Consider the following 27,001-nt stretch of genomic DNA (forward strand, 5'->3'; position numbering starts at 1 on the left):
GTATGTGCTTTGGTATTCCAAGGCTTTGTGTTCTTCACTATTTGCTGGCCAGAGTGTTTGCATAGCCATCATCCACGAACCCACTCCAGGCAGGGAGAGGCTGCTGTCCCTCTCCAAGTGATGTAGCAACCAATATGAAGTCTAATCGTTTTGGAACGCATTCTAGTTAGTTACTTCTAGGGAATTAGGGAGAAAATTAATCATGTTTCTTAACAAAATTATTAAGAAAGCGGGGGAGATTTATCTCTTAGCTAAAATTCAAAAGAAAACCCAGACTACGTGACTATATAATCTTTTAAAGAGACTTGAAAACTAACCAAAGATGGGAAATTGTTCTCATCCTCGGAAAAGCTTGGAAATATGTAACAAAACCATCTCAAAATATTAAGATACTTTTCCATACATAACTTTACTTAATATCGTGTAAAATAATATTTTTCTCTTAGATTTTTTAATGCTAAAATATTCCCAAAAAATTCCTTGTAAGCTACCCATACCTTATGGCACTATAATCATCTTTCCAAGATCCACTTCTTTCTCCGGTCTGCAGTCTTTGGTCTCTCCGTTCGGTGGTCCCTGGTCGCCGGTCTCCATCTTCATCTCCGTCGCCGTCGCAGGCCACAATCATTACTCACTCGCGCTAATCCCGGCGACTCCATTCCATTGCGCTGCCACCAAGAAAAATCACATGAGCAGCATTTAAAGATTTGGGGCGAGTGGCTCAGTTTTGAGGCAGATGGAAAAGCTGCAACTGCAATGGCAACGGCAAAAGGCAACGGCAACGGCGACTGGCGATAAGCAGCTCGGAAAAACTGAGGAGCCGCAATGGCAATTGAGTTGTTGGCCAGCTGGGCCATCTGGCTCTGAGTCCAACTCCTGATGATGTTGCTCCTTGCTGCTCCTAAGCATGTGCTGGCCGTAATGGCGATGCATTTATTAAAGGCTTTTGTGCGTGCGGGCTGCTCCCCAGCTCTGCCCCCTCGTCTCACCTGCTTAATCCATAAATGGAAATTAATGGTTTGGTATAAGTGTGCGCCGGTTTGTGTGAGTGTAGGATCCGCCTGAGCCTCTCAGACTCTCATCCTCTCAGCCCGGCTAATGGCGCTGGCTAACGGTATTGCCTGAGTGCCACTGCATTTGCATTTGGGCCTGCAAAAATATTAAGACATAAATGTCATCAACAATGATACCGACAGTGGGGGAACTGTGGGGCGGAATAAAGCTGCGTAGGAGTTGAGGCACAGTGGGAGGATGCCATTGCGGGGGAGAGAGTATGTCTGTGTTATAAATTGTTTACCTAAAAAACATTATATATATAAATATGTTAGTGCTTCAGTGTATCTAATACTTCCTGGGACTTCTTAGGCTTGTATTAATAGTCTCTTAATATTTAATTCCTAAACAACCTTTATAAATACATGTGTCTTTACATTATTTAATTTGTTTTCTTAAAAATGTACTACTTTTTAAAGAGTATCTTTGGAGTATCTATATATTGATTTATATAATTTGTTATAAACTTTCGTGTGGGCTAGAAAACTCAGTAAATGGAATTGTATTTACAATGTTAAGCCATAACTGAGGGAAACCGAATAATCAAATCAAAAGAGCTGCAAACAGATTAACGCCCACCAGGCATGCGGAACCAGGAACGCAAAAGGGAGGCGATCCCTTTTCTTGGGTCATTTAGATGGCCGGTCCAAAGTGCATATAAAAAATGATACCACAATTTATGGGCGACATCTAATGGCGTACAGATGCAACTTAGTTGGAGGATTTGCAGCAGCAGCACAGGCAGCAGCAGCATCTGCTGCCTGCAATGCAACTGCATCGGCACTGAGTCTCATAAAACATAATCAAGTTCACATTCAGAGAGTCTCAGAGGCCGAGTCTCGGAAACCGGGCGACAATGGCGGGCCACATCCTGCCTAGACACCACATCTCTCTCTCTCTCTCACTCTCTCTGTCGCTGTGGCTTGGACTTTGTTGCTCCGGCTCTATGCAAGATTAATTTCCAGCCATATTGTCATATTCCTCCACGATGCTGGGCCGTTGCAGTTGCAGCTGCTGCGGCCGGCAGGGCATATAAGTTTTATAAGCGTTTTGACTCCATTAGCTCTCGGCGGCAAACTAATTTCCATAACTTCTGCCTTTCCTATCGATGCGTTCCGCTGCGAGGGCAATTTATCAGGCCGGAGAAGTGCACCGAGGTGTGTATTAATTGTCATCCATTTGGCATTTGGCAATCGCAATCGATGGCTGCACTTCCAATAAAGGTCGGGGGCGGCGATCCTCTTGGGCGTGGGAAGTACGGAGTGTGGCGAGTTGGAGTGCTGCATTTTGGAATGCGATCTTAATGGAGGGAATCTAATTGAAAACTCTCTCGGCTGGCATCATTAATTGATACTTCAGCGCCGGAATGGAGGTTAAGAGAATTGCTCATAAAAGTTAGCCCAAACCGGTCCCTTAACTCTCTCTCTCTCTCTCTCCCACCTTATCTCTATCTCTTTCTGCTAACTAAATTGATTTGAGGGCAATTTATGTAAATTTTCGTCTTGTTTTGTTGCCTTGTAACATTTCCATAAGTATTTCGTTTGTTTGCTTGAAACACTTTTCTTTGCCCCAAGTTCGTTGCCTAAGTCTTTTGTTTGGCCCGAGAAAAGACCACACACATGCAGGCACACTCGTCATTGGGAAGGCATTGATTTCATGGCCCGAAAATCTGAAACAAGCCCGTTAACAATTTGCAAAAAAAACATTCACGGATCCGGAGAAGTAAACAAAAAAGGGAGGAGGTGGAAGGAGGGACTGGGAAAGGGGGCAACGGCAACGGCTTCGCGCGCTGCCTGTTCGCATTCAATAAATAAAATGTCAAAACAATAATGAAATGAGTTATGAGCGCGCATCAGTGGCCGCCAGAATCCCAAGTTGGAGCTGGGATGGAGCTGAAGCTGAAGCTGTAGCTGGAGCTGGAGCTGCATCTGGAGTCCAGATTGAGGCAGGGCGGCGTGGGCCTCCACAAGGTCCACGTCTCTGGGTTCGGGCAATTTCTGGACGCTTTTATTTATTGATTTCGTGCGTATGCACAATCAGCACACAGCTCCAGTCCCCAGCATTACCTGGATTACAACAGTCGTCAGGAGGCTCGTTTGGCCGCGGCCCTCGGGCACTCCGTTCCATTCCGATCTCGTAATGAAATGAAGTGGATTATTCCCGGGCCTGCTAACGCCGGCGGAACGCAATCAAAACTTTCGCTGCCAATGCCAAAGTCGCGGAGACCAAAAAAAAAAAAAAAAGCAATTATTTCGATAAAAATGACCGTTTACTGTCGTTTTGTGGATATTGAGAGCCAATTTATGTGCCCCTCCGCTCAGGTGGGAGGGAAGTTCAGGGCAGTTGAAGGCAAACATGAAGCATAATTTTGTGGAATATATATTCGAATCTTTCTTTAGTTTTCTTTTTCTTTGCGACTTTAACTGGGTCAAGGAAGCGAAGAAACTCCCAAAATGAATATTTATGTGTAAATATTTGTAAATATTTTGTAACAAGTACTATATTTTATTTAATTTTTAATTAAATTTATATTGCAATACATTTTTATTCTATTAGGGAAAAGGGCTTAGGGAAGATACAAATTATATATTAATCTTAAAATGAAATCAGAGTAGGCTTAGCTTATGTTTTATTGCCTTGGATACTCTTTTTCCATTTTAAAATTATAAAAGTCTCAATTTGTAATGCCTTCGAAAACGGAAATACTAAACTAGGCATTACAATCTTGGCTTGCAGCTTTAATAATTCCTTCAGCTTTTTATGGTTTTCGAAACAGCTGTGGATCATCGGGCATTTCGAATTTTTATTTATATTTTTATTGATAGTTATCGCATAATCAATGGAGCGCCTGGAACAATATTAAGACCCAAATTGATATTCTCGAAAGTTAACGATGGACAATAAAACACTCCGGCTTCATAACTGCGGCCATAAAAAGTTGATTTGATTTTTGTGTCAATTTAAAGCCAAGTTCGGGAGACAACGGAGTCATAGTTTTGTTATCGCCGACTCGTGTTTCGGACATCCATTTAACCGATTATTATGTGGATTTTGGGGATGATTTATGCGTTTCGAATTTTATGGTGCACTTAAGTGCCGGCCACTTAGCCATTTTCGGCGTTTTTTTTATATTTTTGTGGGCGACGGGGCGGCAACGCAGCGACAAATAAGGCATAACATTTGAAACGCCCAAGAGCCATAAGTATTTTTTGGGAAATACGCTCATAATTTTGATACATTTTGCATATGGCCAAGACTCATTTGTAGCCGGGATTCGTAGCTCGCCAGCATATATCGCCTCTGACCACGCATGCATATATTAACGATGTGGATGTCGATGCCGTTGCCAGTACAGTGTTGCTGTGGCCGGTTTCTGGTTTTCGCGGCCCTAGGGGCCCCCAGATGGAGGAGAGCTGCGTTCTGATCGTGTAAGGCTTATTTGGATCAAGATAAAAATTATGTACGATCAGAAATCAGTTTGACAACAAAATGCTTTATGTGCGCAATTCTTAACGCTGCAATTTAACAAAACGGCACATTAAGCCAGAGGGGCAGGCGCAGGGTAACCTACTTTCCTCCGCTGCAACGTTCGCGGCATGCTAATAAGGGCGGCGCATACTTTTCGCCCGGGCGAAAGTATATGGAGTTGAATGGCCACCGCCACCGCCGACGCCGCCACCTTCACCGCCCGCCCACGTCCGAGATCGTTCATCATAAGCGCTGGGGTCGATTGGCGGCAGCAGCAGCAGCAGCATCTTCACATCTCGATATTTCGGAGTTGTCTTTTCTGTCTTGATGCACTGGCAAAAAGTCGCTGGTGATTCCTAGAATTCAATCTTCTAGCTTAGCACTGCTTATCTATAGGTAATATAAAATATAATATAATGAATATTTTCCAGATCTCACAGACTTAAATAAGTACTTATCTAAATATAAGTAGTCACTCCAGTTGATGGAAGTTTATACTACTTAATTGGTGGCTTGAACATTTGATAGACATTCCTGAACTCGCCGCGATTTGTATCTATTTGATCCAGTTAACAAATTAGCTGTCAACGCAATCTATCGTTACACGGAATGTCAAGACAAATACGGTGCTGACTTAGCCAAGGCAAGCGAGTTGCCCGAGAACTACTTTCTCCCGAGATAAGCGCCTTCTCTGCTTTTTTTCTCTCAGTGAAAGACCTTGTGCTTGGCCTCTGCCTGTCCATATCTGCAACGTCGATCAATGCAAATTTCTGAGCTGATCAAACTGGCCAAGAGCAGAAGCAGCAGCGGCAGCAGCAACCTACGCAGCAACAGCAACAGCGGCAGCGGCTCAAGAATTATTATTAAATTCGATATAAATAATATTCGCAACCGCAGCCCCGGCCCGGGACCCGAGCGAGCCCGGGACTCGACAGTCTGCTGATTAATAAAAGACGGCTGCCGTGGCAGAAGTTCCGAGATGGCCCGCGGTGCTTAAAAATTCTGAGGCATCTGTCAAACTGAGCGAAGGTGAAGCGAAGGTTTCGCGCAGGCTTCGCGCAGGCGCAGCAGGATCCAGGCAGGGATTGGTGGAGTCACAGCCGGAGTTCGTGGCACACACATTTTGCATACGTGCGTGTATGTGACAGTCGCATAATAACGCTTCAATTAAGCCCAAGCGATTCCCTGACACGATTTTCCTTTGTGGCCTGGCCAAAAGTTCGCTGCACTGCATCCAGATGCATATCAATAAGATCTGACGTCAATTTTGATAAGCGAACGCATATTATTATTGTTATTATTAGCCATCTATATGTCCTGGCCCCCTCTTATAATAATCAGCAGCCAGCGGGGTCCAGGATCGGACCGGAGCGGATCGCAGTGCAGTGCAGCTTTGGAGCGAAGCGGAGTGGGGCGGAAATCCCTTGGAGCATTTTGTCGGGTAGCGACGGATATCTGGCCGCAATCGACATATGCCAGCGAAAGATGAAATTCCTGGGAGCCTTCGCGTACACACGGACACGGCAAAAATAAAATAAGAATTATGCTTAAATTATGCAAGGCCCAACAATTTACAAAGTGATCGACCCCCAACCCCCAGTCCTTTGCGAGGTCTTTTACATGGTGAATGGGAGCACAGCGACCAGGGATGCATTCTCTGGGAAGGTGGATGGTGTGGGAACTATCCGGTGGACAGGAAGGAAGGGTTCTCCTTGGCATGTTCACATAATCTTGATAAGATTTTATTACCTAGATTTAATATGCATTTTTACTAGAACATTTTTTCGTAATAAACGTAATAAAAGCGGTCTATAATCAGATGTGTTTTGAAAGTTAAGGTAATGTTCTATATAATCTGTATATAAAATCTATATATTTTTAATGCAACCCTAGATTTCAACATTTAGGAACTCTTAATATCCGCAGTGTACAATCGATTTGTGGAATAGATAAAACGTTGACGTTTTGATCGATATTTATGATTCCTTCGCATGAATAGCTACCACGATGGACGGGTCTGGAATCCTGTGTCCTGGAGGCCCAGCGAATGATGGACAGAAGCTTGCCAAGAGTGAGAGCAGCGGGAGTTTGGTGTGATTTAGGATTTCATTTGTTAGTTTGGCGGCCAAAACAATTTGTTGCCTGTTGCCAAGCTGGCCATCTCTCTCTCCCGTAAGGGCCCTGCTGCATCCTGATCCGCTGCACTCTCCGAATACATTTGTAGTAATCACGTGTTATCGCCGCATTTGGACATTTTAAAAGGTCATAACTTAAAACCTTATCGGACGGACGCGGGGAGAGACACACAGCGAGTCGGAGTCGGAGTCGGAGTTCGAGTTTTGGTTTGGGTTTTTGAGTTCGAGTGCGACATGCGACATGCAATGCAATCCACTCACTGCACACACACACACTGCCACACACTCACTCGCTGGGGGACATCCAAAAGTAGCCGAAATTGAGCTGAAGGATAACACGAAATGCCAGCGGAGACAGCGGCGCTCCAGCACGCAAGCTGCGGCCCAGGTGATCAGAGGATGCGGGATGCGGGCCGCGGAATGGTGAGACGAGGGCGATGGAGATGAGCGAACGATCCAGGTGAGGGCCAAGTCAAGTGGCGGCTTTAGGCAGGCGGTGTTGGAGTAGGGGCCACCATTACATTCCATTGAGCGCACTCCGATAATGAGCCTCCAACGAGACACTGAAACGAGTAGAGGATACGAGTTTATATTTATTTAAAATATATAAATTTTAGATCTAAATATCTATAACTTATTTAAATATATAGTCTAAAATTGTTGTAAGACCACTTGGGAATTATAAGCGAAAAGTAGTTTTCCGTATTCAGTGAATACCTTTTATAGCTCTCTCTTCAACCTAGTTTAAACCTTAATTAATTCCCCCCAAATTTCACTTATATAATTTATCATTAATTTCATATAATGCATACCCGAAATTTTTCGTAGTGCACTCACTCACACTCTGCCACACCGTCGCAGGACACACTTTCCGCCGAGGTTGGTGTGCGCTAAAAGCGAAATGATAAGCTGACAGCTCTGGAGTAAGTAGGCGACCGACCTTAGTCCTCCTCCGCTTCCGCTATCCCCCGTCCGACTTCCACTTCGACTTGGCCTGGGAGCCGCTTCCTTTCGGCGACGTCGGCATTTTATGATAGCTCCGGGGGGCAGCCAGCCGAATGGCCAATGAATCTCTGTGACTCCGACTGGGACTCTGGAATTGCAAACGCAGATGACTCACAAACACAGACTCGCGATTGGATTCGCATTAGAGAGTAATTCCCGAAATGCTTCCAAGGAGCCGCCGCCATGAGGAAGGTTTCCTCCATTCATGGCGGATTTTGTGGCTGGATTAAATGTTTAATTCTAAATTGATTTGGATTTTTGGCGAAGTCAGAAAGGGCTATAAAGAGGATATTAACAGGAACATAAATATTTATACGATTATATTAAATGAATAATATTATAAAGGTGATAAACTAAGATATTTGATTCCTAAATTAGTTGTCTGAGTAGGGATTTTCTGAAGAACATAAAAGTGGTTTGAAATATAAAATTAATTAATATTAGTTTGTTTTTATGTATCAAGAAAACAGCTAAAAATTCTTTTAGAACTTTGCTCTTAATAATATTAGAGACCATGAAACCTAAACAATTCGAAAAGTATACATTATATAAACCCTCCAAAAGACTACGTTCCGAATGGCTAGTTTTAATGTTCTATAAAATAAGCTGCAATGTATTTCCTTTTCAAAATGCCACTCAAAGTGATACCGCGAAAATCCTCACCGGCGGCAGGCTATCCTGCCAGACATCTGCTCCAGTCCCTGATACCGATATCCGACTTTCTCCGGCGGCAACGCAAGTCCTTTTCCTTGGATCGATGAGCCGTGTAAATGGGATTCGATAGGTCTTAAGGAATGCCTCCTGGCTCGGATATCAAAGTAATTACGTTCCCAACAACGGAGCAGCGCCAGAGGAGAGAAGAAGGAGAAATGGCTCTTCATTGTTACCAATTTTTATGGAGAAATGAGATACCCAAGGGTACCATCCACGATCCGATTATCATCTAGTTCTCCCCCAACCAAGCGGACCTTTGTGTGTGTTGACATTCCCCGCTTTTCCCATTTTACAATTTTACCATTTCTTGCGACATTTTCTACGAAAACTCAATGCAAACACAAACATATCGTCCCTAGATGATGCCTAAACACTCCCATTCAATGACAAACCCTAAATTTACGACAATGCCCAATCGAGCAGGTAGAGGGACAACTCAGGTGAATGGGCCATGGAAGGGGTGCCTCTGGAACAGAGCATGGGCCGGGGCAGATGGCTATCGGACCGCAGTCGGAGTCGGCACACATGACTCATCAAATTAGCGTCCAGGGCGCGGGCGATAAGCGTCCATGCGAAGGATTAGAAGGCAGCGGATGAGCGGAGAGTTCGATTGTGGCAGGAAAATGTGCTCATATCACTTTACAAACAGTCGAGGCCACTCGAGACTTGCCATAGTATTCTTTCAACTGCTGGGAAAGCGGAAAATTCCTGAGTTTAGACCGAGACCACCCTCGCTAGCAGGGAGACATTGTCAAGCGATTATTAATTGCCAGAGATTTGTGCTTACTTAATTGGGTTTCCTTTGGAGGTAAGGATTCCTCTCGTTATGGTTTTTTATTTTATTTTAACTGGGGTTTTAATGGACTTTAAGTCAAAGATAACACGATTATTAATATTGTTTTATTGTAACTTATTAGAAACTAGGGTATTATTTGTTTTAATATTGAGATGTTTTGATGGATTAAATGGAAAAGAGATGTTAGGAATAGTTAGAAGAAAAAATAATCTTAATTCAGGAAAACTTAAAAACAAACTCAAGTATGCTTTACCTCCTTAAATTGGGGACTAATTTCTGCCAACGTTTTTCCCCTCTTGACCGGGATTCTTGTGTCTGTGTGTTTACAGTTACGGCTCGCAATTATCCGTTCAATTTGCACAGGAAGCTTTTGTCGCGCAGTCGCGACTGCGATAATCCGACAGCAAAATATGCGAACGTTAATTACGCTTTTGGCGAGGCTCTTACGCACTGGCGATGCCGATGCAGATGCAGATGCATCCCATCCCAAGAGCCACTTGCTCGGGAGTCGGGCGTCGGGAGTAGGTAGCTGACAACGATGCCTGACGGCAGATAATGCTGATCGCATGAATGATGGAATCGAAGCCGGAGAGCCTCTTGGCAGCGGGGAATACGAGTTCTGTGATCGATTAGGGAGCCAATCCAGAATGCAGAACCCCGAGCCAGCTTGATTGAAAGCTTGCAAATTGTCTGAGGCATCTGAGATCTCTTCGGAGCGGATCGAAATGGATGCACTTATGTATACTGTACGGTGTCGGTGTCATTGGCCCGGCCACAGTTTGACAGCCACCCAGGTGGATAGTTCAGCACGGAGCAGATCGGGGGATCGGATGCCACAGTTGCCCCCTCACTGCGCAGGCGTCCATTTGTCTTGACCCCGAAGCGCTGCATGCGGCGTTACTTTCGTTTCTGATTAATTTGAGCTAATTTGTTAAGTAATAACCAGGCACCGTGAAGGGACTACGTGCACCCTCCAAACGAAGTTGTAAAAATAATATAAAAACAGTTTGAAACAAATCCCCGTGCTCCGCATTGGGTCCCCGGCGATTTATTAACACTTTTGCCGCCGCGATCCCTTCGTGCCCTTTTGCGTAGGAGCCAAGGGTCCAAAGTAGGGCGCCAAATTGTGCACGTCCCAGGCTGCGGGTTACTTCCCCCGTTCTCTGATCACCGATCTCTGGGTTCCCAGTTGAGAGACTTACCCACTCCCTAACCCGATCCCATCTCGTACCTCTGGCGGACTGCAGTTAAGCGGGTTTAGTATTTCGATTATTGACTGCCAAGAGCAGCGGGTGGCTGACCATGTTGGTCGTCTTTAGGTGGAAATAAAGATGGAAATGGACTCGGTACCAGAGAGTCCCTGCTTAATTGACAGAGCACCCAAGCAGGTCACAGCGAACAGAGATGTGAGAGCCAATTGATGGGCTCCAAAAAGCAAATGGAGATGGAGTTGGAGTGGGAGTTGGAAGCTGGAGAAATCTCTCCTTTGTGGATTATCCCCTTCACTGTTGTTGATTCTCTTGAAGCTTGTTTTACGATGATTAAGTCTAGCGTCCTAAAAGGTGATCTCTTTCGATTAATAGTGTGTAAGAGGAAGTTTCTTACCTTGAGATATGGCTTGTGGAATTTAAGAGCTCTGTGTTTTATAATTTAAACAAGTTCAACATAATGTTTATAATTAATAAACTCCATTATTCTATATATCTCAGACCCCAAGCTCAATCACTTTTGATATCTAGCGCCATATTAGTGTCAATTAATTTATGAAAAACAAGATAAATGGAGAACAAGTATGGGAAAAAGGGAGCCGTTTCCCGGAGTACTCCGTGTCCCATGTCCGATTCCTAATTCACATGTCACGTTCGTGTACGTTGAGGCTGGAGCTGCAGTTTTTCGGTTGCGGTGGCTGGAGATTTGCGATAAACTGCGAGAACATGGTTACAAGACTCTCGACCAGAGTCGGACTTGGACTTGGGCACTAAGGCCGGCAAAGATGGAGCGCTGCAGATGGTAAACAAAGACGAGTAGCACTGACTGATCGGAGCGGTTTACACTCATAAAATTAAATCAACAACAATTTTATAATTTGGCGCATTAAATCAACTGTGGGCTGAGCCCAATAACCATCTCCATCTCCATCTAGGAGCCGTCGCGGGAACCCAACCACGTAGCACATAATCGGGCGCGTGCAATCTTAATGGATAAATTATTGGGAGACGAGGCGGCCAGCCCAGAGTTCTCCTCGGTCTGGGTTTTGGTTTCGGTTTCAGCCTCTCTCTCTCCTAACGACAATTGGCGGTGTGTGCCCTCGTTATGTCAAAATCGCATCTTAAGTTAACGGGCTGCGTAATATAATAATCATTTATTAATTTGCCAAGTAGCAGGTGCCAAGGCGCGGCGACTCCGTTGGCGTACGTGACACAAGTCGAGCCAAGGCTATAAATTGTACGTTTCCAGAGGGAAACCGATCAAAATCCAAGGACATAGCTTAGAATTGGATAATTGAAGCCTTGGAATAGGTTAAGGAAGCACTAATTCAAAACACATCATACGAAATGGTGAGGAGTGTCTTTAACATTAAACCTCTTTGCTACCTACTAAAAATAATATAATTATGAAATTAGTTTAAGAACTTGGATAAAGACAAACAAGATCAATATTAAGATATTAAATTAAGTATTCATAATAATATTAGAGCCCAATTAACTCGACTAAAAGTACTTTACTTAATGGATAGATAAACCGAAACCACTTATTTCTCACAAGATCCCTGTTAATACCCCCCCAATCAAGGCAAATTAACAAATCCTAGAGATGTTTCCCCTTTCCAAAAACTGTATTCCAAGATGCAGCTACTCCTGGTTGGCTGTCAATTGAATTCTGAAATCCCCAGCTTCTGGCAGAGATGAGTCGCGCCCAGCAATTAACACCCGCGAATCTGTGCAGCTTCCAGCACGCCCTCGACTTTTATTTGCCCAAATGGATAACCTCTAATTTGGCGAGGCCTTTTATTGCCGTATCCCCCAAGCCCCTGGCCAGGTGCCTCGTCCTCGCCTGCGGAGACCATCGCATGTTCCACTTAATGACACAGAGAACTCAGCATTTCGATTTCGTTTGTGGGTTTGCTCTGTTATTTCGTTTGCCGTCGTTTTGCCGGCTTTTTGCGGATCTCGGTCTCGGCCTCGGCCTCGGTTATTGGGGCATTTAACGCCTTTAACGCGCTGTTCAGTCCGAAAATTGCCATTTCCATTTCACCCAAATGAGGTGTTTCAAATGATTCGTTTGCATTGCCAGTGCCCCTCTTCAATTAGCCGCACGCAATCCCAGAGTCAGGTGTCAGATGACCGCCCCCCTTAAATGGCAACAAAAAATTGCCTTTTCATTCCACGATTTTCATTGAGGAATTGTGATGAACTCGCAGATTAATTTTGTGTAGAAAAAGAAAAGGGAAAGTAGTGACTTTTTGAGGTTTACTGTTGGGAGGGTTCAAGAGAAATGGTTTCAGATGATTTAATGTTGATTTATTTAGCAAGAAAGAGATAGTTTTTTGAACATAAAAGATTATCTGCTGGGGGATTAATAATGTTTTGAGATATTGTGGATAAGTATTTATTTATAATGAGGGCAATCTAATTTTATATAATTAAATACACACTCTTTTAACTCTCCAAACGAAGTCCCTGTTTTATTATTTTATATCTTATAAACGCAAGTTTTAACAAATCTTCTGAAATGTTTTTAATTGCTAATCAATTACAGTAGCAAATGGTTTATATACCCAACTATATATTCCAGTTACAGGTATCGTTTTCAATGAGTTCCGAAAAGATTAAGGCGGCACAAACCCCATCTTCCCCCACAGCAGCATCCTTAGAGCAATGTCCATGCGGCCGGCTTTGGAGCTTAATTAATTACCTCAACTTATTTGACAGCCTTGAGCCGAGGCAACTATAAATAATAAAAGATTTTTAATAAATCATTTGGCGCACTGCAAGCGAGGACATGGACATGGTCTTCGACATGGACAATCGAGTGCACTCTGCCCGATTGGTGTCCTCCTCCTGCTCGTTTCTCTTGCCAGCTCCAAGTCCAAGTCCAAGTCCGAGGCTAGTGCTTTGCATGCGTTTGATAAGCGGACATGAGCTGCAAGGAAAATAGCTTAATACGCGAAACCAGCTGGCTCCGCATCCACCAGATACATTTATGTATGGGGACATCGAGGCAGCTGCAGCGGGCGGAGGTGACCGAAGCTGCTGGTTTGGTATTTATAGTCGAAAAAATGGCCCAAAGGCCGAAATACTCGTACGCAAAAATAAATATCGAAGGAAGTACGGGGCTTCTCCTTCGATCACCTTTCTCGGCTCGACCAATCGAAGCTTCATCTACTTCGGAGCACGCACGATTTGTACACTGGGGGAAAAGGGGGGTTTTTAATTAAATTATCTATAATTTTGTTTATTAATATTCTACAATCTCTTTGTTATTTTCTGTTTTAAAAGAAGAAATTTCGCGGGTTTTAATTTTCCCTTTAATTTACAAATGTTTAGTTGGGGGAATTAGGGCGTAACTTAATTTTAAAGAATTAGGTATATATATAATATATAATATATTTTTTCCCACACCAATTTCCCTCAGTGTAGAGCGCTAAGAGGCCCTAGACGCATCTCGTAATTACGAACCTGGAACGCTGCGATATTGGAAAATTCGCTTAACAAGCCAATAGACTGAGTTATGACGGAGCTGCCCGTCTCCTGCTCGGCGGCATCTCTGCTCTCGCCCTGCTCCTGGCCCTGCTCGAGATGTCGTTGCAAAGCGCTTTCCCCACCGATTTTTCCCCCCGCCGGCTTTCCACGGCCTGCCAGATGGGGCAGCTGTGGCAGCCTCCAACGGCAGCAATTTGTTCTCGTTGTCGACTTTGCATGTCGCTGCCTGGTTGGCTGTCTGTCAGTTTGCTTGTTTTGCATGCCATCCCCAGTGGTTGTGGCCCTCCTGCCACCCTGTTTAGCTTCTGCTCCTACTCCTCCTCTGCCTCCTGTCCCTGTGTTGGCCGCGAAGTTCCCGGAAACCCATTCCGGCAGCGGCGGCGGCTTAGCCCTCTCGCGATTCGGTTCTATGTAACTCTGCTGACAAAAACAATGTCAAGAGCCCAGACGCCGCCGCCCTCTTGTGACTTCCGTCCGGGTTGGCTCCTCCTCCTCCTGCTCACCGCTGGTCAAGATCGCCGGTTCGCACTGGTGGCTAACCAGATAGATTATCTCGCTGTTCCAACGAGTAATTACACATTTCCCTAATTGAGCTGAAATTACCGCGGGAACTTGCCGGCTGCCTGGATAAAGTTGGTTAAAAGGGACAGTAAGAAACGGAACTTCAGCTGGCCAAGATCGAGCTAAATAGGGGAAATTCTTTATATATAAAACCCTTTTGTTTAAAAAATTTCTATATATTTATATAGAAATATATAATAACATTTATTAAAAGGTTTTAATCGAATGAATTCATAGATTCCACTATTAAGATAGCATTTATTTAAATATAAAATTATTTCCAACTACAGCTATATGCACGACCTTCCTAACTCATTCCCATAGACCCACAAAACACCTCCAATACACCATTAAATATTTTTCCCAATTAACCCCTGGACAATTCGTGAATTTTGTTAACTATTTGGCATTGTTGAAATCTTGAACCGGAGGCTGGACGAGGGAGTTGCGCCAAGGCAAACATTTGCAAATGTCATAATTACATGAGATTTGATTAAATTTTTGTCGCGCCGGCAAAAAAAGTGAATGCCATTTGCAAATCAAGCGTGCTTTTCTTGCTTTTATTTTGGTTTTTATTTTTCGTGCCTGGCATTTTTGGCGACACCAAATCACATTTACATTCACCTGACGACGACGACGACGAGAATCGACACAAATGAGTCGCTGCCACCTGTTGCCGTGAGTCTGAGTGTGTGCGGTGTGTGTGCAACATGCGGCGCATGATTAATGTGCCAAATTGCAAATTGCAGTGCGGCGTTTAACTGTCAATCAAAAGCAGCTCCAAAATCCGCAATGGAAGTCGTGGCAAGACCTCCACAAACGTGCGACAGTTCACCATGTTCGAACAACATGCGATATATATAGTTTGGGTTGCAATCGGATGGAGGTATGAGTATATATCAGATTTTGAGCATGGAACTGGCCTCTGAATAAGAACTGTTGTTCTGCCACAGGCCTTGCTATATGCCATTTAATATTAGAAACAAGATAATTGAATAATTTAATAATGCCACCAATTAGAAATATAACAAGAAAGGAAGCTAACTTCGGCACGCCGAAGTTTGTATACCCTTGCAGATATTATTTCATTACATTTTACCTATACTTATTATGTTTACAGTTTGACAGTTACAGTTTTGCATTCCCAGCTTTACATTTTGTATACATCTACCGATCGGTTTATATGGCAGCTATATGATATAGTTGTCCGATTTCTATGAAATTTATACCAAAATTCTAGAACAATAAAAAAAGCCTATATCTCAGAGTAGATACAAATACGTTGAAAAACAACGAAGCAATAATTTTTTTCCTATTAATTTCCCGATCGTTCCTATGACAGCTATATCATATAGTCGTCCGATTTTCATAAAATTTTTACCAAAATTTAGAAATAGTATAAAATGGCCATATCTAAAAAATGGTGCAAAAATATTGAAAAACAGCAAAGTTATAATTTTTTTTCTAAAAATTTATCGGACATTTGTATGGCAGCTATATGATATAGTCGTCCGATCCGGCCCGTTCCGACATATATAGCAGTGAGAGTATATAGAAGACTATATGCAAAGTTTCATTCAGATAGCTTTTAAACTGAGGGACTAGTTTGCGTAGAAACGGACAGGTGGACAGACGGACAGACGGACAGACGGACAGACGGACAGATGGACAGACGGACATGGCTAGATCGACTCGGCTGTTGATGCTGATCAAGAATATATATACTTTATAGGGTCGGAAACGTCTCCTTCACTGCGTTGCAAACTTCTGACTGAAATTATAATACCCTGCAAGGGTATAAAAACTGTAGTGGTAATGTTAACACCTGATATAGACTTTTGTTAGAGTAATAATGGGGTTATGAAAATTCTAAAAAATAAGGCGTTAAATGAAGGAATTCAGGTAAAAGGTGCACAACTTTGTTATATAAAAAGTTCGAGATATTTTCCATTTATCCTAATTTTTGCTATATAAATTTCGAAGACATCTAGGAAATATGAAGTAATGTTCAGCTATGAATCAAGGAGAGCTGCTCTGATTTTAGAGAAGAGAGTCCCCTGGCCAGAGGAACTTTGTACGCGGGAAGAAGGCTTAACATATCCAGATCCCTGAGATAAACCCATCATCCTGTGGCTTCAACCACAACCCACAACAGTGGCACTCAGGAGCGGGCTAGAGGCGCACCTTGGCCTGGCAGCGGCAATCAAAGAAAATGAATTTCTGAATTTCATTAGCGAAAGGCAAAGGTGGAAAGATGGCGACAAAATGCGAGCGACCGCATTTGGCATTATCTCTGCGGTTGTCTGGGATCTCAGAGGATGGGATCAGTCCAACCCAGTTGGAGGTAGAAGCGTTTACCTCAATTTGTGGTTAAGGCTTTCGGATAAACCGAGAGTGGGCTCGGGCTCTCGAAGCTTTATGAAAAATCCCGACTGACAGCTGCGCTGACAGTTGCATTTGAATGTAGCAAGCGGCAGCTACTGGAAATTACAATTGACAATTAATTGAGCTACATTATCAATCAGCGTAAGCCGATTCCTAGCCCAAGTCGAAGCCGGAGTCGAAGACCAAACCCAAAACAATCAAAAGCGCAGCTGTCACACCTCCATCAAGAGCGGTCGCAGTGCGGGGGCGGGGGAGTGGGTTCTTGGGGATCATGATGATCGGCTTTCCGCTGGATGGATGTGACTCATCAGGGCCCCGATTCCTGTGGGATTGTCAAGCCAATGGTTCATTAATTTGCTTCAATGATTCCGCATCGGATAAATCATACTTCAAGTGAGATTTCCAAAGAAGTTCGTCTCGAATCAATTAACTCCCATGGCCCTGGCCTAGGCCCGAAACTGGTTCGGGGTTTTCGGTTTATTTGGGGATTTGAATAGAGAGCAGGGGCTTGCGGGGCCCAAGGGAAGATGCACTCGGCGGACACACCCCGACATGCTCCAAAAAAGTTCCTTAACCTGTAAAAAACATTGGGGGCCGGCGATCGGCGATCACTAGATCGCTTAATAAGCAGCCTAGCTGTCTGCTCTTCGGAACGGACCCCCTGTCCCCCTCCATCTCCGCCCCCTGACTTCTGCACCATCCTGTTGTTGTGTTTTGAAGCGCGAGCTCTCCTTTGTGGCAGCTCCGACGATGCAGAGAGAGAAAATAGTAAGGGTTACTTGGATATATTTTAGAAATATAATAAAGGAAGATAAGAAGACATAGTTCTTTTAGATTCTTTTTGATGGTCATAAATTTAGGATATTTATTTGAATAAAAATATTTTCTATAGATTTCTACCTCTGTTTTCTCTGAGTGTCTGCGGCCCAGGAATCTACACCGTTTTAAGCATAAATCGCCGCAGGGCATGCGCCCGATATGCGTTCAACTCACTGAACTTGCCACGACTCCTGTCCCAGCCTCAAAGGCCCCTCATCCCTGGCTGCTTCCGATGCTCCTGCTGCTGCTGCTGCTCCTGCTGGAACTGGAGCTGGAGCTGGAACTGAAGCTGCTCCACCTACTTCAACTCCGACATCTCGACTGTTACAGTTTCGCGCTGCGAGTTGCGAGCTGCGAGTTGCCCGCCGACTGGCAAACATATATATTATTTAAATTTTTAAACGATTGATCGTCCTCCGCCCTGAGTGTGTGCCTGGATCGCCCGCCTCCTTCTTCCTTTTTCCTTCTGCTGTTCTGCTGCTCCTCCACTCCTCCTCCTGTACCTGCTCCTCCTGCGCTTGCTCCTCCTGCTCGTGATAGTTTGAGTTATTTAGAGCTGGCTGCTTTATTGCTCGGCCTGCATCCCCTCTCCAGGCTGAGGGCGTGTTCGTGGTCCACAGTCCAGTGCTCCGTTCGCCAGTCTCCTCCGGAGTGCGTTCTTTGTGGCTTATAACAAAATGATTATGTTTTGCATATTGAGTGAAATTTGCATAAATGAGGAGCCCAGGCCAGGCCGAGCAGCCAGGCTAAAACCAACTAAGAAACGCTCGTTGGGAACCCAGGCAACAGCATCCAAATTATATCCTCTCTCTCTGCGCGAAAGAAATCTGAATATTTGAGTTAACTGCACTCAAATTATGGCCGATATCGGCAGAAGGGGGAGTGGGAGTATCGATTGAATAAGTAATCCCTGATTGGAAAAGGAAAGTGAGGCCATAAAGTGGAGGGGAATGATTTAATCGAGCAATCAAAGGGGATCACTGAAATATTTTGTAATTCAAGTGAGAAATTATAACTTGAAAACGTAGAGGGATGTATTTTAAAATGTTATAATTATATTCTTTAAGGTAGAAATGTATGTAGATTGCTTTCCCCCCAAGTTAAAATTCAGTGTTAAATTATGCTAAACATTTGGCTATCTCTAGACACTTTTACCCCCTTAGAAACTCTGTTTCTTTTTCACAATTTAATGGAAAAATTTGTTGCATGTGTCAATTCCAAAAAAGGGTTTCCTACCCTGCACACTTCGGTTTTTTTTTATTTACCCACGCTCATTTATCGCTTAGAATAACAATCATTAACATAAGAACAGAGTCACTTCCTTGGAACGTTAGCCACCTCTCTTTCTGGCCTTTCACGTGTGAGCGCTAAAGAAATTAAAATTGAAAATTCCTTTATTTCAATATTTTGACAGTGACTTGGCAGCGCCTCGTTAAGAAAAAACAAAATAAACTCCAGTTCGAGATCGGGGGGCCCCGAGAAATGGTCAGCCGACCACGAAACGAAACACTTTTCAGTTGTCTTTCCGTCGACGACCTACCGCCCTCCACTCTCAGGGGTCTGTCTCTCCTCGGTCTCCGATCTCTTCTGGCCCGGTCATAAAATGTGCCAAGTGCCAAGTGACCGCTTTGAGTGCCTGAACTTGTTACAGTTTCTTTCACTCTAGACTTTCTTTGCACCACAATTCTGCTCTCTGAGGTATGTGCTTTCGTTCGGAATCCGAATCCGAATCGGTAACGAGACTGAAACCATTATTGGCCACTGGCTCTGGGATAGAGGAAGGCGACAATTGCCATGCGCCAATGCAAATTGTCGATAAGTGCAATTGACTCTCTCATATAAATTAATATTAATTATGCCACTGATTAGCCAAGCTCACATTCCATTCGGACAAATAAGCCCACTAACGCGATATATATGCACATATGACCGGCTACTGAATCCAGTTGGAACGGACCTGCCTGGCGAATATAATTCGGTGTAAATCATTTGAATGCTTCGAAGGCGCCGATTGAGTTAATGTGTTTGAATAAAGGCTAATGGAGTTGGTAAGGGGTTCAGCGACTATTAAATACACTATAGCTAGTAGGAGTTTATTTTATGTAATTATTACTATTATTTGTTAGCAAAAATAAGATCTAAGATATTCTAGAATACTAATAAATTATTTCTTTTTAATTCCAAATAAATGTAAAATGAAAAGCAATACCTCCCAGCTGCCCTGCCCAACTCTTGAGGTAATCCCCTTGCTAGCTCTCCCCGCTGACTTTGCGATTTGGCTTGTAAGTTGGCTTGTCCGACTAAATGCCTTCGAGTCTGTATATCCAAATCGAAATCCAAATTCAAATCTAAATCCCATTCGCAGCCGAGGCCGGGCTGTCCGTCTTTGGATGCAGTTCGCATTCATTCAATTGCTCTTGACAGGCGTTTGGCCATAAAAATTATGCCACAACAGCTCGCAGCTCGCAGCTCGGACTGCGAATTAGCATTTGCATTTGCTGAACGAACACATTGGACATTGGCTCAAATTTATGACAACTTATCGGCCGGCATTCGACCAGATCCAGATGCAAATACCGACTACAGATGCTGTGAGCAGACGCTCGTGGGCGATGCTGGCGACATTTCGCTTTCGTTCGCCATTAGAATATGGAAATGGAAAAGTGCTCTTAGTGTAAAAATAGATCGAGCTGGAAATGTGGCGCCGTTACTGAGATCTATGTCTGACCCGTCGTCTCCACGACTGCACGAGTTCGGTTTCGCTTACAGAAAAAATATATAGCTGGGAAAAAACAAAGGGAAGAGTTGAAGAGTTTCCCTTGGGCCAGACAGCCAGAAATTTGTCAAAGTCGATTTCAAAGAAGTTTGTCAAAAGCGGATGCAAGTGAAATCGATACCAGCGCGTCTTTGTCAGGCGAAAAAAAATTAAAAAAATGAATTATTACAATGGGAAGAGGACAAAGGATGGGGTAAGGATGGTTAGGAAGGTGTGAAAAGGTCGTGGTGCCATTTGGAGAATGGCTTTGGCATCTTTTGAGGATGCAAACCGGAGCTTAGGGAAAGGCAGGAGGACTGGCTGCAACTCGGACGGGTGACCGACTTTTCAGCCAGCTTAGTTTTAACAGCTCGTTAACTTAAGCCTAAAAAACAGGGCCATAAAACCTCTACTACGTATTAGAGTACTAAACATTTTTATTGAACATATTCGCCTTTATGTGGCTTTCAAAGCTGGTTATTGCTCATGTCTCTTTGAAATTGGTAGGTAAATGTATTTGGGGTTTTTTTTAATTTAGTGAGAAATAATTGTTTTTAACTAAAAAGAGTCATAAAGTATTTAGGGGGTGTTAATGAACAATAAATTAAATATATAGAAATCACTAAATCACAATTTTCTCTTAAAATTTCTAATACAGAAAATAGAGGAAAGGATTAAATTGTTATTTGACGACCTTCGACTTTAAGAATACAATTTCCCCTTAATTTCCTGCCTAGAAAGTAAACTCTTTTCCCTGGCTTCTTCAGCTGCATTCCCAGACAATCTCCTGCCGTGGAACTGTCGCCACTCTCATTCTCCTTTAGCCAATCCAAGACCTCGACCTGGACGTTCATCTAATCTGTTTGGTGTTAAGTCCAGGGGAGCATGTGTAATTCGATTGTTTACAAGCGACTGGCCGCAAAATGCAAAATGCAGAATGCCCTGGCAAGGGAGCCAGCGAATTGAATTTATTAAATGGAAGCCAAAGTGGCATGTGCTCGGGTGAAATTTCCTCAACTGGCTGGGAGAGTGGGAGGGGATCTGTCAATCTATCAGTTGGTTAAATAGGGCCCCGCCTGCGATACTGCGATATCCTCCTCCCGGCTCTGGTTCGTCGCCGTCTCCTGGGAATTGTGTCGCTTCCCCTGGACGATGACGATGACGACGACGACGACGATGATGGAGGCGTCGTCTGGGTTGTCCTGGAAGATGCGTTTCACTCATATCCGGTTAAGAATTCACACCTCAGATCCAGAAGGGTTCCTTCTCAAGGGGGCTCATCCACTGGGGGGAGCTGCACCCTCTCTCGCTCTCTATCTCTCGCCCGCCTTGTCCTTATCCAGTTGCTGGTTTGCTGTTGGCGTATTAAGTTTCAAGTCCAAGAAAAGAAGAGAAAAAAGAGTGAGAGAAAGAGCGGTAATGGAAAGAGACGGGAGACGAGGGGTGGGGCTTTAGTAAATGCCAGAAATCTTGCAGATTCGTGGCGTAAAATTATGAAAATTATGTCTGACACATCCTGCTGTCTGCTTAAGGTCTTTGTTTATCCTGGCTGAGCGGCAAAAAAGGAAGCGCCTCCAACACTCCAAACATGCCACAGACAGGTAATAGCGACAGCAACAGGAATAACAACAAAAACAACAACAGCAGCAAGAGCAAGAACAGCACCACCAATGGAACCGGTGTTATTTGCATAAGTTGCTCGTGTCTCCGATTCCTTTATGCGACAAAGTTCGTTGCTTAAGTCTTTCGTTTTCTGGATTTTGCGGCAGCGGCGAAGGAAGTCTTGGCTTGTTATTGGACAATTGAAAGTGAGAAGTGAGAATTTGACAGGGACATATAAAATAAGATAATTATTTAATATATATAATTGTATATTGAATAAGTATATAGGTTTTAAATAGATAGTTTAATCAGATAGTTGAAGTAGGTAGCTGAATGATAGAGTTATAAATATATATAGGCATAAATAATATACTGGTATTTAAGCATTAGTTTTCTTACCAATTCAGATTGTTTAGTCACTCTTTCTGCTTGAAATAATTCCGAAAATCAACCCTCATTGTCTTTATTTTGGCAAGCTCTTTAAATTCGCTTTAAGTCACCTTTTGGAATATAAAATTTTCGATCAATTATTTAGTGTACAATTCATCTTCATCAATTCAATTCAAATTTGCCATCATGGCAACACATTTTTCGGTTATTTTCTGTATGCCAAAACCGCATGTTTCAGGGTCGCATATAATCTATCAGATGACCGATCCCCGGCGATCGTCGATTCATTTACTGCGCCCAGTTTGCCGTTTTGGCCTTGCTTGGGTCACCGCAGCTAATTGAGTCATAGTCCCAGACGAGAAGGGGAATCGGAGCCAAACCAGAGCCAGCGGGAGGAACACAAACACAAATTAAGCCCAATAAAAGATTCGCGTTTGCCTGGGACAGAGACTCTCTGTCCACTCAGAGGAGCACCGCAACACGGGCAAAATTAAAAATCGGTAAGAGAGCGGCCACAAATAAAATCCATTAGGTGGCAGGTACCACAACCATGTCGTGCGAGGACGGGATAGGGATAGCATGCCCCATCATGGTCTGGGAATCTGGCCTGGCTCTCCGCTCTCAGATTTGTCATTGTTAGAGACGGGTTTCGGATATTCAAAGCTCTTGGCTGGCTGGGTTGGGTAGCTGTATCTGGGGGCTATCTGTCGGTGTGTGTGGGTGCTTTATGGCCAAAGTGTCGCTAATTCCTGGAATCCCGACTCAAGGTTAAGCCCATTCATAAGGCACTCAGCGAAACTAGCTCTTGGTAGCGCAAGAGAGGGGCCCGGGGTAACTGGCTTTGGATGTGGATCACACATTTATGGCCATCAAACGGGCCGCCCAACCAGGGACCACCCACTGGCCGGACCGGGCCTGATGCGGAGCCAAAGTTGCAGTTGCAATCGGCATCAAAAGTGTTGCAATGAGGCATTTACAATAGCAAACGAGTTAATTACCACTGCTGCGGCCCCGACACATGCCTCGACCTTATAGAGGAGCCCAGCCTGCGCCTGTCCAGCCATCATCCCAACTCGGGGGCCACATGGAGTACATGGAGACGGAGACGCAGCTCTGCCAATCTGCCGCATTGATCGAGCAACCGATCTGTGATTGCGTTCGGGCCTCTCCTCCCAGGCACCTCTTCCCGGCTTTATTTTTATTTCACTTTATTTCGCTTTATATCACTTTGTTGCTGTTGTTTTCTTGCGCCTGCGCGTGTTCAAATTGTCCAAAGCGTAACAATTTAATATCGTTGTGCCAGAGCCAGTGCCAGTGCCAGAGCGAGTGCCAAGTGAGCTGGCGAGAAAACAGCGGCGGACGGCATCTGCATCTGCATAGTCAGCACCGAACTGCGAGGCAAGGAGTAACTGGAAAAAATATTTTAAAAAAGTGCTACGTTTTCTGATTTAAAAATAAGTTGTAGTTCATTCAAATTTTTACTTGAATGTAGGGATAAAAAAGTTTATGGAAAGTCTTCATCTCAACCCCTGACGAGATCTTACCAAGACTTTGGAAAACAGAAAGAAATCTTGAATAAATTGCTAAAAATCGTAGTTTAAATTCAGATATAAAGAAAATCGAATATTTATTTAAAATATTAAGTAAATTCAATAATTTTTCTCAAGTGTCGATGCACATTAACTGGCGGCTGCATCTTGTTGCTGCCACCGCTCTGCCACTTGCTCGGTTCGCTGCGGTTCCGCGGCAGCTTGTTTAACGTATCCGTATACGTATTTCGTATTTTATTTAATTGATTTTTCTGCACCGCACATGCATTGGCCATTAATTCATTTATTTATTTAGCGCTCGCCTTCGACACCGGTGCACTTGCATGGCGGCGGGAGGATGGCGGTTCGAGGATGGAGGAAGACTCTCGGTGGATTGTCGATGAATTAATCGTGCTTAACACCATTCCTGGCATTTTGTGGCAGTGCCACAGCTCCTAGAACAGATAGCAGTGGATCTGGGAGGGAGAGCTGGATCGGAAGCACTTAGCATTTGTGTATTATGGAGTCCCGATCGGTCGCCGGTATGCATGCGTCATTATCGCGCCTTGCATCATTAATAAGGCCAAAAGCTGGCGAGACAAAAAGCCACGGCCAAATCGAAACCGCAGAAAATAAATGTTGATTCCCGAGCAGCGCAAAATGTTTGTTGTGTGTGATTTCGGGTTCGGGATCGGGATCGTCGCGAAATCTTCCGTCAAGGTCAAGGCTGCCCGCGATACCGATACGGATACCCCAGACGAGCCTCAAAGCGAACCCGATGCCGCTCCAGCGAAGGTGATAAATGAAGTGTCTCCGCGCGAAATGCCCACAAATCACACGAGAGTCAGAGTCGGACTCGGACTCGGACTCGAGTCCCTGCGAAGTTCAAGTTCGCCTTGAGTGCAGAAACGCAGGCAAAATATTGAATATCAGAGCTCTAAAAGCATTTCACAATTCCCAGCGCCGGCGAGAATTTGCATGGGCATGCCATCGGACTTCCAAAATAAATAATGAAATAAAAATTAATGCCTTGACTGGCACACTGACTGGCCCTGGCAATTTGTAAACAAATTCATTAACTTCAAGACTTTCCTTAATGATTTTGAAATGTTTTCATTAACTAAATATCTGAGCTATATATTTTACAATAATAACTATTGAATGTTCTCATTATCGGTATATATCAGACCTATATATATTTAAAAATTACTATTAAAGTTTATTTACCTTTAAAAGTTTATATTGCGTTTATAAAAATCTTTAACATACCTTGGAAGCATGGTTTGCTATTTACTAATTAGCCTTCCTCTGAGCTCTATGTTTAGCTCTGCAAAATAATATATACCTAGTATATAATGTATATATAACAAATTATATAAATTTAAGTGGGAGCTGACAAAAAAAAAAAGAGGAAACACAGAGGGAGACTGAGCGAAAGAGAGACGAAAAAATTCCTACTTAAGTGCTTTTAATTATCCCAAAGAATTCCTTGGTATTCTGAGTTTGGTATCCTTGTTTGTCATCATCGTCATACTTGGCCCGTCGCGGGCTGAGGTCTCCTCCGGTCTCCGGTCTCCAGACTCCCATCTCCGGTGTCCCGTCTCCATTCTCCGATTCTCCTTCAAATTACAGGCGCGCTTGTATGTCGGCTATTCGGGGTTTTTGTCGTCTGGGTTCGGGTTCGAGTCCAGCCATAAAAGGTGAATAGCAAAGCGATATCTGGTCAGGCAGAGAGCATATGGGGGATCCTATATGCAAGCTCACCCATACATACACATCACCAATTCATATACTGCAGGGAAAGAAAGTAAAAGTCATTGGAGCCCTGACTCCCACATCCCGGAGAAGAAATCCAGGAAACCTGAAGGCTGATTCATCAGCTGTGGCGGCGATGCGTTTGGGGAATTCACCGATTCGAAGGCGACATCAGCGGGCGGCATCAGTGGCGGCGACGGGCACACACATAGTGCGTACTTCCTGGAAACCTATCTCAGTTTTGCCGCTGGACAATTATGAGCCGCCGTTAGAGCCGGGTGCCAGGCTTTACCCACTCCCAGGCAGATGTCAATGGAGCGTGCAACTGCCACCGCCGCCGCTTATCGGTGGTTACTGATTCTGAGCTTTCTCAGGAGAAATGCCAGCGGTGCCAGTGCCAGTGCCAGAAGGGGCTCCGAAGATCAAGTTGATTGAAGTGCATTTCGAAGCCGAATACAAACACGCGGAGCAGAACGAGCAGAAAGGCTCTCCTGGAGGAAGTGCAAATACGCTGCATGAAGGGATGCTGCGAAAATATTGTCTTTGGCCACTCGAAAAGTCCTTTCAAACCGAGGGCCAAAAAACGTAAAACTGATAACTAAAAACTACAGAAAAACTGAGCTCTACGTGGCCAGCACTTCATTGGCCAGAAACACAGGCCAGGGCCAAGTGCCTGGTGCTCGACACGAGGATGCTGCATGGATCTGGAGGATGCCAGATGGAGGACCGAGGACCGGCGACTGAAGATCGAGGATCAAGAACCGAGGATGGCGAATGGCGGATGGATGGGCCCCCAGCCAAGATCTGCCAAGTCAGCGTGATCTGCGCAAAGTGACGAGTTTTTAATGAATTTGTTTAACTCAGGTCAGGCCCTGGCACCTAATACGAGTGCATTTGAGCCATCCAGCTCTGGCTATGGCTACGATTCTGATTCTGACCCGGAACAGTGGTTTTCAGCTCTTAAAAATGTAAGGAAAATAAATTGAAATACAAAATCATTCCTCGATCTTAAAACCTGGAAAGATCCGTAAAAATTGTCTATTTATTACATAGATAAACACTTCTTTATTATTTTATTTAATAGCAAGTTTATATTTTTAATCAAAAACCACTGTGCCATGCCGTCTGCGGAGATGCTTGAGCAGACCCCATCAAAGTTGATGGCGCGACAGTCGAGGTCGCTGCTGCGGTCCGTGGCAAGTGGCGATGATGGGGATGTGGATGTGGATGTGGATATGGATGTGACTGCGACTGTGTCCATGACGGGGGATGATGCGGTTGATGCCGAGGCTCAAGTGCGCGCCTGCGACTAGTCCTAGGATCTGTGTGGA

At 44.2% G+C, this 27,001-nt stretch overlaps 1 protein-coding gene across 1 annotated transcript; it reads left to right on the top strand.

Annotated features, from left to right (window-relative positions):
• The first annotated feature begins 5,281 nt into the window (after positions 1-5,281).
• LOC138928099 (uncharacterized) lies at positions 5,282-26,983 on the top strand. The gene is given in 3 exon segments (XM_070284404.1): positions 5,282-5,435; positions 5,438-5,609; positions 26,755-26,983. Coding segments are annotated over 3 exon segments (555 nt in total).
• Positions 26,984-27,001: the final 18 nt, after the last annotated feature.

This window comes from Drosophila kikkawai, chromosome 2R (genome assembly GCF_030179895.1).
Source record: "Drosophila kikkawai strain 14028-0561.14 chromosome 2R, DkikHiC1v2, whole genome shotgun sequence".
Lineage (NCBI taxonomy): Eukaryota > Metazoa > Arthropoda > Insecta > Diptera > Drosophilidae > Drosophila > Drosophila kikkawai.